Source organism: Manacus vitellinus, unplaced genomic scaffold (genome assembly GCF_001715985.3).
Source record: "Manacus vitellinus isolate BGI_N305 unplaced genomic scaffold, ASM171598v3 scaffold_29_pilon, whole genome shotgun sequence".
NCBI lineage: Eukaryota > Metazoa > Chordata > Aves > Passeriformes > Pipridae > Manacus > Manacus vitellinus.
Window position 1 is genome coordinate 6,390,240 of NW_021940207.1, and position 13,770 is coordinate 6,404,009.

General features: G+C 46.4%; 1 protein-coding gene across 2 annotated transcripts in view; it reads right to left on the reverse strand.

Moving 5' to 3' along the window:
* LOC103759184 (D-beta-hydroxybutyrate dehydrogenase, mitochondrial) overlaps positions 1-13,770 on the reverse strand; it is a 16,700-nt gene continuing 2,930 nt past the window's right edge. For both annotated transcript variants that reach the window (XM_029960773.1, XM_018074928.2), the window contains exons 2-5: positions 13,103-13,213; positions 7,336-7,477; positions 3,658-3,810; positions 1-2,141 (exon numbers count right to left, since the gene is read on the reverse strand). In XM_029960773.1, the coding sequence (XP_029816633.1) occupies positions 1,660-2,141; positions 3,658-3,810; positions 7,336-7,477; positions 13,103-13,213 (888 nt within the window). In that variant the 3' untranslated portion in view covers positions 1-1,659. The remainder of the gene's footprint in view (positions 2,142-3,657; positions 3,811-7,335; positions 7,478-13,102; positions 13,214-13,770) is intronic.

Below are 13,770 nucleotides of genomic sequence, written 5' to 3' on the forward strand. Positions count from 1 at the left end.
GAAGAAGTGATTAAAACACTGTTTAAGCTGCAGTTCAGTGGGATCCTTCTAGGTCCTGAATCCCAGGCAATCTCCATGTGCTGATGATCTGGAATAAAAAAGAACTGCACAGCAGTATTTTCAGGAGTTGTTACTTGTAATACAAGCTGCTTTGACAGCATCTCCAAGGGAAGTCTGCTTTCCTCCTCAAGGCATCACAGCATTCATGGCTGCATGCAGACTCCAAGAATTTACAGCCAGTGGCAATCAAAAAGTTTAAGGCACAGTTTCCACGTCAGAGCTAGCAGAGACAGATGAAAAAAGAACAATCAATAAGCTCTTTTCACAGCCACTGAATCTCACATAAGGCAAAACAGTGGAAGGAAAAGCTGGTCCCTAGAGTAAGAGGGTGGGGTACCAGCTTGGCCAGCAGCACCCGCAGCCTCCTGGCTGCTCCACCAGTGGTTACCACTGGAACAGAGGGAATAGGGCATGAAGCCAGGCAGCCCCAGCACTTGGAAAAATTATTGAAATCCTGTATATGGCCAACAGGAGAGACCCTTGGAGATACTGGGCAAGAGTAGCCCATAACAGTTATCAGGAGGTTCTCAGAGAAGATGATTGTGTGACATGCAGATTTCACTGTGCAATATTAAAGGTAAGAAATGTGCCTCCTAAAGGACCTTTCCAGAGCTCATAGTCAGGTCATGCTGCTTGCACACTGCCCTGTCACTGTTCAGGCGCAGAGGATTAAACCAAAAAAACTGATTTGGGAAAGCCAACAGCAGCTCCCTCACCAGCAAGAGGGAGTCTGGATGGGACAGTGACGTGAGGGAAGCAGGAGGAGTGTCGGTACCACAGCTGAGTAGTTTAGGCACCTAAGGTAGCAGTCAGAGGAGCCAAATTTGTTTGCTACATCAGCTTAAACCTTGTTCCGCAAAGCTCTGCAGCAGCAGGTGGAGAGAGGCTGCAAATCCCAGCACCCACAGGGACTGACTGAGGGATGGCTCAGACCTCACTCATTATTAGAAGCGCTTTTACCAGCCCAGCCTATCCCCAGTTGTTTGCTCTGGCGTCTCCTGGCCACAGTGCAGGGAGGGAAGAGCCCTTCTTTGCAGCTAGGTAATAAGGCTATTTAGAGGCAGTGTGGCTGTTTCCCTGGAAAGAGCAGACAGTCACAGTGCAGCAGAGCTTCCTAGCAGTATCATAAAAACAATGGAAGGCTGTGACTGACCCATTTTCAATCAAAAGGAAAACTTTGCTTTGGTTTCCCATTTTAGTTTTCCCTTTGAGCCATCTCATAGCAACAGCTTTGCTCTGCTATTAGCAGGTCATCCTTGTAAGGAAAAGCAAGACCCATTAATGAGCCAAATTTATCGCTGGGGGAATTCTGCTGACCCAATTCCACTAGCCACATATTTGATCCATTATGTTAACCTTCCTCTGCCTCCTAGTTAAAAGGAAAATACCTTTCGACTTTAATCAGGACAGTAGGGAATACAAACAAGAATTAGGAAAAAAAAACAAACAAAAAAGCTATGCTGTTCTAGCATTCCACAAGACATGACTTGAAGCCATAATCCTGCATCTACAGGGGAGACACATCAGCAAGGAGTGCAGAGGTGAGCAGTAACCTGTGCGTGAGTACGAGCCCTGGAAGGGTGCCAGAAGGACGGCCATTTACAGGGTGGCTCCAGGGATGTAAAGCCAGTCGGCAATGGCCGTGGGCAGGTGGGTCATGACCTGCAGCCTCACCCACCAGTAGGTCTCCATGGGATTGTAGCGGTTGTTGGGGCACGGGGAAGTGAGCGCGTCAGTGATGTCATTCACAACCAGAGACATGTCCTTCAGGCCGCTGTTAACAAAGGACTTCATCATGGCCACGTGGCGAGTGAAATACTCCCCCCCATAGTCCTCCCGCACGGTGTCGCTGGCCTCGGCCCACAGAGCCTCGGCCTGTTTGTCGATGCCCTCTGCCGTCAGGATGCCGGTCGCTGCCACGAAGTTACTGGGCTCCACCAGGATGACTCTGACACCCCAGCGGTACATCTCCTGCCTCAGGCAGTCGGAGAAGGCTGCCACCCCAAACTTGGACACGCAATAGCAGGAGCGAGATGGACTCACCATCCGTCCCAACATGCTCGTGATATTCACCACACGGCCTAGAGAGAAAAGAGCAGAGAGAGATGATGGGCTGCAGAAGCAGCAGCCAGAACATCCCAGTAAAAGGGTGCTTAGTTGGATGATGCTGATTTCTAAGATCTGAATCTTGAAGAGGCATACAAATCCCCTGCCACAGTATCAAAAAGAATTTACAAATCATACAAGACATTTCCCTCTGAATTTCCAAGTACGGAAGTACCCAGATCTTCTGAGCCTGCTAGCTGTGTGTTCTCACATCAGTGTGCCCCACTCCTTGTCCTGCTAGAGAAGGGTTCAAGGTTCCAGCTTGCAGTGTTATGAGCTGCAAAGCTCACAGCTCTGTGTGATGCCATACAAGCATTCTGGTTCTTGCTGTAAGCAAGACAGCTCAACTGCAGTCCCTCTGCCCAACTCAGCTACATGCTTCTAGACACGAGCTGGATGGCAGAGAATGAGTAGAGAGTTCTCTGAACATGCAACATGAGCAGCACAACCTGTTCACCCAGCTAGTCGGCCATGAGGGCCTACAGTGTCCATGCCTGAGACAAACAAGGGGAGACTTGATGTGCCACTGTCCATGGGGCAGTAGAGACCAATTGTCCTACTCCTGCCAGCAGCCCATGACAGCCCAACTCCAGAGCTCTGGCAGCTTGTGTTAGATCAGGCACCGTCTCAGGACGGAGCCAGCAGTGGTCACTCCTCTGTGGGTGTCTCTGCCCTTACCCAAGACATGCCGTGTGCAACTACAGTTTCAGATGCACTTACACACAAGCCCTTGAAATCCCACCAGCTATTTTTACACAGAGGATTTTCACATCCACAGAGCCCAACATCCTTCTGCAGTTTGAAATTTTAGCTGAGAAACAAGTGAATAGCTCTGCTGTCTCATTCCAGACCTAAGTGTAACTTAAGAGGGAACCACCTGCTGACCTGATGGGTAAGATCCCTTCTGCAGTGAGATGGAGCTTGCTTAGTGGTTACTTGCTTTCTGGAAACGGTATCTGAGCAATCTTCTCAATACACCCCCTTTCTGTCCTCACAGAACACACACCTGTGCCAGCATTCCCACACATACCAAATAAAGAAGCTCTTCAGAGTTCTGCTCATACATACCTTTCTTAATATAAAACAAAGAGTTTTGATAATACCATTGTCTTGTAAGATATCTAAATTGGCTGCTATTGACTCATTTATTCCATCACTACCTGAAATCATCTGTGAACTGAATAACATGAAGGGAGAAGATTCAGTTATCCAAACACAAGCACTCAGTGGACTCTGGATTATCTTGTCTGTGTGATATCTGCCAGCATTACACAAAGGTCTCTGACATCCTGGATGTTTAAGATAACACCTGCAGTGTAGGTGCCTGGCCTGCCCCAAGAGTGCCCTGTACTACCAAATGCTTACACTGCATGCCTCAGACAGCCTCCTTGGACTGCACAGGCATTCCTCCAAGCAGAGCCTGGATTTTTAACTACATCTCTTTGCTGTGCTACAATAACTCTGAGCCTTGCCACACTACCCAGTATGTACCTTTAGCTCTTCGAATGAGGGGCAGGAAAGCCTTTGTCACTCTCACAGTGCCCCACAGGTTGACCTCTGCCACCTTCTTGTAGTTGTCTAAACTTGCAAATTCCACCTCTCCGAAGGTTGAGACGCCAGCGTTGTTCACCAGGCCCCACAAACCTGCCAAAAAACACATGGTTGAAGAGTGGAACAAGGAAGAGTGTCACAGAAAAGTCACCCTCCTTGTTGTTCACAGCAACCTAAAATCTTGATAAAGAACTGGGGACTTCTAGAAAAAAAGGTTGTAGAGCAAAACCCAGCAAGGAGATGAAATACACTCTTGGTATACTAGGGGCTTGTTTGCAACATCAAGGAGAGTGATGGGGCCACACAAGCTTTGCCTCCCTGAATGCCTACTGTAAGGTCACATGCTGTTCTGGGGCTTCTCATGGCTGGATCTTTCCATGCCTCCTGTTGGTCCCAGGTTTGTCTTTGTTCAGTGATGTTATGCATTTTTGGAGGGGGCTCAATTTCCCCACAATTAAAAAAGAAAAAGGCAAGGAAAACAAATATCATGGCTTTCTAAATCCCATTCACAACTCTGACTCACTCTTTTGGAGAGTGCATGGTATTGATCTGCAAGTTCATGGCCTGATTAACAGCTGTTGTGTTTTAGTCCAAGTATCTGTTTCCCTCAACTCTAACTAAGGGTCAGCAAACTTACAATGAACCCTCACAACTACTAGAATTTAAAAATGAATGTCTCTTCTGCATGCAAAGACTGTCAAAATTAAGTTGACTGCACTTACCAAAAGCTTCTGCACTGAGCCCCTTACATGTCAGGACTTATCAGGTCACCAAGGACTTGACCCTTCAAAGCAATTACTGCTGGAGTCCCAGTGGCAAACAACTGCATGACTAAATCCACACTTCATGGATTTATTGAAATATTGGACTATGCAGCCATAAACTGCATGAGGAGCAAGCAGAAGAGCTGGAACAAGATAACAGAGCTGCTCTTTATTAGATGTCCTGCTATACACCAGTGAAGGCTGAACTGTTGGGGTGCATTGGAGTCAGGGCCCCTCCACTCCCTGACCTTCCTCTTACCACCAAGAACAAGCACAGGGCTAAGGAAGATCTTTCATGTCCAGGGAGCTCTGACACTGCTATCAAAAGCACCAATGGGACTGTGGCAAATGTCATGCCACCCTGTTGATAAAAGTTATTAAGCTCTTTCTCAGAAGTTTTTTGGCTGTTTGCCCTGCCTCTGCTTCACAGTTTCCCTGCCCTAATGTATGAAAGTATTTGAATAACTTCTAGCCTGTATTTATTCACGGTCAGATAGTAACCATGTATTGTACCAAACACAGTCCTCCAAGCAAATTGCAATACTCTACCATTGTGCAATGGAATGTATCCTCCTGGTGCATTTGAAAACACCAATGTGCCCTTGCTAGCCTGACACCCTGTTCTTACATGGGTCCCAGTAACCTTGCCCTGTTCCCAGCTGAGGTTGTTCTCCCTGGAGGCTGTTGACCAGCTGTGTATAGCAGCCTGTCACTGCTTCACTTACTGAAGCTGCCAGCTTCAGTGGGTCAAGATGACTCTGAAATTCATACTCATCTGCAGCCAGCACAGCATCTCAGCTTGAATGGGGACCCCTCTACTGCTGCAAAGCAAACTCTAATTGCTAGCAGGAGGACCATGGAAACAGAGCACCTGATGGGGTAATTTCACCAGTAACAAGAAACTATGTAGAGCAAATTTGGCAGGGATTTACCAAAGACTTATCAACTGTTAGACAGAAACTGACGTCTGCAGAGCATTCCTGACAAATTCCTGTAAATTTCTCTACAACCATTTCCATTTCCTGGGTTATGAGGTTAGTTTTCATGAACGTCCCTGAATCACTGTTTACAATACTTTGTTGTTGGAATTCCATTGCTCACCCATCAGGGCACGTTACATACAGAACAAAGTGCTGAGGGGTGCCCAGGCACGGGGCTGTTTGCTGGACAGTGGTGTGTTTATTGAGCAGAGCCTTATCACTATTATGTCTGTAGTGTCAACAATACAGTGGGAACTGCATAAGACCAAAAACAAACGGGCACTGCTATCGAAATTAGTTCAGCCTTATGTACACAGCTCAGGGAGAAGAGGTACAAAAACTGTACAGCACAAGAACTGTTCTGCAGTAGCTCCTTTGGGGCAACATTCAGTGTGCAACAACCACCTCTGTGCAAGGCACCTCAATAGTCTCTATATGCCAGCACTTATTTACTGACCACTATTTTATTGGCAAGCCTCCAATCTCAGTCACACTGATGGGCCTAAAAAGAAGCCTTTGTTGCTTTGCACACCGTGCTGGAGCAAACAGCTACAGGATAAGGCTCTCAAGAGCAGGAGGAACCGGTCCAACTCGCTTCTCTGTCCCTGCTACACACACAGTTTTGCAAACACTGCTGCATTAATAGAAGCAACAGAGCTGCTCCTTTCCAAGCTTTCACTCAGTGGGAAATGGCTCTGTGTCACCACTGCTGTTGCTGGGCTCCTCAGGAAAAGCTTGAGAAGCTGTGAAATACGTGATGAGGGCTGGGTGATTGTGTAGGAAGAAAAGCCATGCAGAGAGAACGTGTGTGGGATCAGAGCTTGTGCATTACTCAGTTACATTTCATATGCTTGTTTTAGGAGGAAAGGTGTGCTCACATTATTTGCGTGAAGATTAGAGCTATTGTTATTTATTAGCTTTATACTTGCTGTGAACAAAGACAGGGCCATGGCAGTCTCCTCCAAGCTTCAAGAGGAGCAACCACCTTCAAGTCACACAACCCTGAAGTCCTGGAGCCACAGACGCCAAACTTCAGTTCATTCTCAGCCTGTGTCTACAGCTGCTGCCCGGCTCGCTACTGGCACAGAGGCTGCAGAGAAACCTATGCAGGGCAAGAAGCCTCACAACCTCACTACATGGGAAGAGGATAGGTGGTGTCACACCAGGCTGTAAACTCACATCCCTCTGCCAAACCATTCGCAAGAAGGAAAGAAGGGACTCCTATCTTCTTTAACATGCTTTTAGGATCCATGAGTTGGACTTATGCTTAAGGTGACACGTGGATTAAGGTCATCCATACCAAGCCCGCCCTAGATCCCACTTCATATCACCTCTGGGATGTTGCATGGCAAACTGGAGACATGGACTGACCCAGATGAAGATCAATGCAGGTTTCGGGGCAGGTCAGATTTGTGCTCCAGCAGCGCTCAGTTGTACCTGCACAGCAGAGGGGACTGCACTAAGCAGCCAGGGCCTGTCACCTCTTCATTAGCAGGGTCACTAGCAAGGTCTGCATGAGCCAGGCTGTGGCAGGAGCACATGGAAGGGATCAAGCTCTGGCCATTCCATGCCCTTCACAGATATTCAAGGACAAACACACAGACACTTGTGGGCTTGCTGCCACTTCTTGCTTTTTATGGGATGCAGAGTTAAAGCCTAATCCTCCAGCCAGTCTTGGTCTCTTTCCATGTGGCTGCCACATCAACAGCAAGACAATTGTCCTCACTGACCTGGGGACAGCACTGCCTGACTGCTAGCCATACAAGGCCTTCAGGCTTGTTAATCCTCTTTTGGCAGTACAGAGAGAGAATGACCTGGTCAGTGCATGGCCTGCTCTGTAGAAAGGATTCTGTGAACAAGAGATCCCCACATACCTTTCTCTGGCTTCTTCAGGGTCCTCTTCACAAAATCCACAGCCTGAGCCACCTCCTGATCACTGCACACATCCATCTGTAGCACTTTCATGCGGTCTGACTTCATGTTCTTCAGCTCCCTGGCTCCATCTCCATTCTCATCCTGCTCAGCAGAACAGAAAGGTGTCCCACTAAGGTGGACCAAGAACAGTAATGCAGTTTGGGGCCAGGTATGTTCACATGGTCAGGAAATAGAAGCTATTGACATACAGAGGTGTAAACCTGGTGCACAAAAAAGCACAGAATCCACACAAACCCACATGCCTTCTATCTGTTTCCTCCAGCACTACTTCTATAACTGCATCGGTGACCCACTGCCATGAGGGGCCATGAAGCCCCCCTGCTGCTGGCTCCTCACATGGTGGGTTTCACATCTGTAAAATGGTGAAATACTGTGCCAGCCTGGGAAAACTGTGGGTGACTCCACTACCTCAGTCTTCACACTCCACAGGTGACACAGCAAACACTTATAAGGAGATTGGAGTCAGATACTCCAGGCTTAAAAGCAAACACCTAATTAGGCACTGTACTCATGTCATCTCAAAATACTGCCTGGGTTCTAATGAAATAGTATTGTCAGACCACTTTGAAAACAAGACAGCAGCATGGCTAACAGCCCCTCAGCATGGCTAACAGCAAACAGTCTGATGTACAGGATACAGCAGGAAACATTCACAGCTCAACCTATACAATATTGTGCTCTTACTGCACAGCAGCACAGATGCTCAGTGGAGATCTGCTACACAACAGCATGATTACAGACATGAGGCATGAAAGGAGATTCTGGCTAAGAAAGAAAGAACAGATTTTTTTTTTCACACTATAGGCAATAAGAACATGATGGCTTTGCTTTCCTTTCTTTCCTCCTCACTCCACTGCTATCATTAGAGATTCTGTTACTGTTGTGGTGGTTTTTTGTTTATTCAAACATAAACACAGACAAAATTCCGAACTTTACCTGCTCACTTCCAGGCAGGATTGCTGCCTAAGCCTTACAGCCTTGCTCAGGTGGTAAATAACAAATAAAAGTGAAAAGAGAATAGATTAGCCGTGCAGTTTCACAGCAGGCTTGAGATTTAATTCACAAAACTGTTCCCTGTGTCACAGGCTCTGCCTCTTTAGGGAGGAAGAAGTTATGAATTGGTGAGTCACCGTGCCTGGCTGCCACTCTTCCTTTAGCACTCGTTATCAACTCCCACAGCACGAGGGCAAACAAGGCGAGCGACCCTCCCACAGTCACCTGCTCAGCTGCCTCTGCAGACAGGCAGATATAAAAAACATAACTGCTTAGTTTTTTATAAGTATCTCAGGCTATTTAATTAATACAGTATACAACATCTCACGTCCACCTTCAGTCCGGTGAACAATGACATGTAATCAACGAAAAGAGATGAAATGTCCATCACAGCTTTGAGCAAAACAGGGCAGCTCTCTTAAAAATCAATATATAGTTACACTGCCATTATGACAATAGTAGGAACGAATTCCTGGCCCCATGGCTGCATGTTATTTCACAACTCACTTATTTCCCAGTATCACTAGAACAGCAAATACAGCTTGAAGCTTTTCTCGTGCTCATCGAACGTGATGTGGTGTTGCGTTGGCTTCTTATCTGGCCACAAAAACAGTCTCTGAAAGTGGCATTACAAGTAGCCAATAACATAGTCACCAAAACATTTTATTCCCTTTGAAACAGATGAAGGTTGTATGATGCCTGACTGTATTTCTGGAAGATGCTCTTGCATCTCCACTGAGTTATACAAAGCAACTTTTGGCTACTTAACAGTGAAAAACGTGGAGCTAATTCAGCTTGTACAGAGAGAGCTTTATGGTATCTACATAAAAATGAAAACGTAAGTATATCTGTATTCAAGTGCTAGTTGTCATTTCAGCACTGACAACACCTTTCCCTACATATTTTTAATCTTTCACAATACTTATAAACTAAACAAGAAATATCTCCATTGTTTTTTTAGAAACAGAGTCACAGGACAGCAACCTAAAAATCCAACATAAATGGTTTGTATTGTTCATATTGAGATGAATTTTCCCCTATCACCAATGCAACTCTATCTGCAAAGTTACTTTCCCAGCTACAGTTTATTCATTGTTGACAAAACATATTGATTTTGGAAGACTGACTTCAATATGCAATATCAATTGGAACCACTTTTCATAGTTGTAGATACCACTTCAGCCACTGTTTAACTGTAAAACAAAGTGCTCAACTCCTTTGTCCAGAAAACCTCTTCACAAATGAAGCAGCCATGTATTTGTATGGAAGCAACTGAACATCATCATATGTTCTGTGGTCTTCAGGGGCTGTAAGCACATTTCCTGTTGAGACACCCACATGGTACATCCTCCTTGTTTTTTTAATGGTAGATTTGCTGGCTGGGAAAACACCTGGAGAAGTTCCCATGGGACCAGCCAGGCTGTCCTCCCAGGGATGACCTTCCTGATCTTGGGATTCACCAGCAGGAGCCATGAATCAAGCGAGGTCTTGGCAGCAATGGCCCAACTGCTCCTGCAAAGCCCTTCTCCCTCTCCCTTTGCTGTCACTTTGTCTGATTTTTGTCCTCTCAGAGAATCTCCCAGCTTCCTCTTCCCAGTTCCTTCAGAGTTGAAAGCCATCCTGCTCCAGCCCAGCCTGCTGCCTAAGTACTCTCCAGAGGCCTTCAGCAGGACTTTGCCATTTCCTCCCAGCTATCTCCTTTCCCCTGGTTATCCTGCCCCCACAGCCCTGCACGGCTCTGCCTGCCCATCCCACCCTGTGCTCAGCAGGGGCTGCTCCAGGCCAGGAAACCCAACAGCCCCACAATCCCTCTCTACCCAGCTGAGGAATCTTGCTCCAGCTTTTGGCTGCTTCCCCCTCCCCTTGCTCGTTCCTCTCCCCCGATCTGGTTTGGAGAATCCCAACGCAGTGGTGATGAGGAACAGGCAGATCACACAGGCATTTGTTAGCAGAGAGCCCTCCTGTAACAGACATAGCCATGGCTTTTTCCCAGGGAAGCTCATGGGATTCAGGATTAAGTTCTGGCAAGCACTCAGGCACCTGCAGTGAGATGTCAGGGGGAATCAGGAAGCCACAAACACAATGCTGAACACCCGTGGATCCAGCCAGCCTGCTCTATCTGCGCCAGTTCCTCCCCACCCTGCTGCTGCCCATCCACCCGCTCCCTTCCTGCCTTTCCTGAGCGGAACACCTCGTGCTTGTCCTTACTGGATTTCACGTAATTGGTTTGAGACTCCATCCGATCTGTCAGGATCATTTTGAACCCTATCCCCCAAAGGGCCTACAGTCTTCTCTGCCTGGTTCTGGGCATATTTTTTTCCAAGTGAAAATTCTCTTCCAGAGGGTACTTCCAAGAAAATGGTCCTGGGACTGAACTTAGAGCACAAGTCACTTAGAGCACAAGTTTGCTCATGAGACTAGCATGAGGGACTCTAACAAAATGCGATTCAGGATACATTTATTCCTTTCTCTTTAACTACCTTGCTGCTTAGCCAGAATAGGATTAGACTGACAGGGCACAGTCTGTTCCCAGTAAACTTACACAGACAGTGTCCATCACACTGTGATCCCATCATTTGTAAAACTGACAGAGCAGTGTGTGGCAATTGCATCTAGTGCACTGAAGGTGAACTGCCTGGTAGGCAATTTCAGAGGTCTATCTCCTTTGGGAAGGGAAGTACAATATCTGCCCTCTTCCAGCCTTTTGGAAATCTCCTGGCCTCCAGGTGCTCTGGAAAGTATCACCCATGGGGCAGAAATCACAACGGCTCATCCTTTAAATGCCCATCAGTACATTTCATCAGGCCTGATGAACTTGAACATGTTCTATTTATCTAAACATTCCCTGCTCTTTACCTTTTCTTGCCTGCATGTCCTCATGACAACTGCTGGCAGTAGGCATCTGAAAACAATTTATTCTTTTCTCAGTAGGATCAAAGAACAGAAGACGATTATTTCAACTTTTGCTGTACTTTCTACATTTCGGGTTACTTTATAATCTGTTTCTGTGTGCTTTTCCATCTTAATCCTAATATATTAACAGAAACTTTGTCTGTGGGTTTACCTGCACTTACTAAATGTAATCCCTTTTGCATTTGATCCTCTCCAGTTCTATCCCAGCCTGCCTGAAGTATTCTTGTTATTCCTGTAACTTTATATTTGACTATCTGATCAGTAAGAAGCCCCTGATGCACCTGACAGTCTATTACCTTGTATTTAATACAAGAGCTTTCTGTAATGGTTAGTACATTAGGGATCCTTTAAGTCTCTGTATAAAAGCATGTAAGTAAGTGATGATGGACTAACTAGGTGTGAACTAAGAGTATGGCACCAGCTTTATGACAACTGCCCCCACACCTGCTCTGACCCTGCGGGGAAGCTACAGCAGCTCACAGTCAATAAAGCAAGCAAGCAAGGCTCACTTCAGGAGCATTTAATTTCTTTATGTGGCTTCCAGCAGAGCCTTTCCCTCTCTGCTCCACACGCTGCCTTCCAAACAGCCCCCTCAGCCTGCCCTATCTCCCCTCTCCTTTCTGTTCCCTATATCTGCTGCTCTGCAAAGTGAGTGCCTGAATTGCTATCAGCACAGACAGGCATCCCAAAGCAGCATATGACATGATTACTGAAGGAATTACACAAAGCCTCCATATGGAAATTTCCAAACAGTGGCAATTTTCCAACAGGACTCTCTTGCTCTCAAGTTACACAATATGTCAGCTGATAATAACTTTCCCTTCTGGTGTGGGGGAAGAACATAACCTCTGCCATGATCACACAAGGCAAAGAGGGGCACTTTTGTTCATTCTCACTCTCCACAGTACTCAAAAATCTGTGGTCATCACTCCCTGAGCACCTGTGCTAAAATGGCCATCTTCAAATGGAGAAATGAGTGGCTATGAACTGATCTTGAACAATCCAGGTCAGAAATTACATGAGTTGTGACTATCAAATAGCAAAAAAACAAAGCAGGGGTAAAATCCCAGCTGAGATGGAAGTGAAGCTGACCCAGTTTGTAAAGAGGACTTCATAACACTAAGTTGTAAGTGTCATGCAAGAGCAGGGACTGTGGAATGAGGGGTCTGCAACCCCTTTTGATTCAGTGTGTCTAAACCTATCTCTTACAAGTGATGCCTCCCACCAAACACAGAGACCTACAAACAAACACAGAGACCTACAGATGTCAGAAAGGTACAGTAAATTTGTTTATTCAGGTATCTAGAAACCAAATAGCTTCTACAGAAGCTGCAGAAGCACAATTAGAAGACATTTTGGAAACAGAGCCTGAATAATGCAGGAGAGACAGCTTAAAAATGAGTTTGAGGAGCGAGTCCACAAAAGTGACAGTGTGAAGGACAGCAACAAGGATGCCAGGGAAGTCAGAAAGTCATAGTGCCACAGCAGTCCTGGCCTGTCAGATTTATTGAGTGTGCTGTGGTATTGCTGAGAGGCTTTTAGCAGTGAGCAGTGCCCTACTGTGCAAGCTGCTGTACAGACATGCAGTTGACAGACAAACCCTGCCATAAAGAGCTCAGAATTATGGGAATGACAAGATGCAACAGGCACATGAAACAATGGAAGATGTAACGATCCGTGCCCACTGCACCTCTCTCAGGTCTTGGGTTGGGGTAAAAGGAGACTGCTGATGAAAATGTTCTGACTTGAGAAGCACTTTTCTCTAATCAGAGAAGAATTTTGATCGATATCACTACTCACCATGAGCAAGCATCCAGCGAAAACAGTAAATCCCTTTGCATGAAGGTGTTTTGCCAAGGCATGTCCAAAACCTTTGTCACAGCCTGTTATTAGCACCGCCTTCCCTTCAGCCTGCATGGGAAAGACAGTCATACAATATCATGAGACACTGCATGGAGGCACCACCAGCACCCTGCCCCACACCATAGGAGCCAGCTGCAGCCAGGGCCAGACACCATTTAGGAGGTACAATTCCAGGTGCAAGTCACAGTGGCACCTGTCTGCACATGAACCTGACTGCAGCCTAATCCCAGTAATTTCAGTGGGTCAACCAGCATAAACAAGGTGACAAGACTGTAGTGTAGAAACACAGCCAGCTCCCAGCTACTGTGAAATCCTAAATTTATTCAGTTGCTGGCCTGTAACAATTTGTGTTGCCTTGATACCTGAGCTAGAACAGGAACTCTTTTCTTTCAAGTGCCAGTGGCCAAAGGAGAACAGAAACATTTAAAACGAAGTTAATGATCTACCAGCTCATAGACATTATAAGAAAAAGCAGCACAGAAAACATCCAAATGGCAGGATGTCACTGGCTTGAACAGTACAGCAGCTCTTTTAGCTGCCAATGATGACTGTCTGTTCCCCACCTACTCCCACTCTATGCAGCACTTTCCTTGCTGTATTTTAGC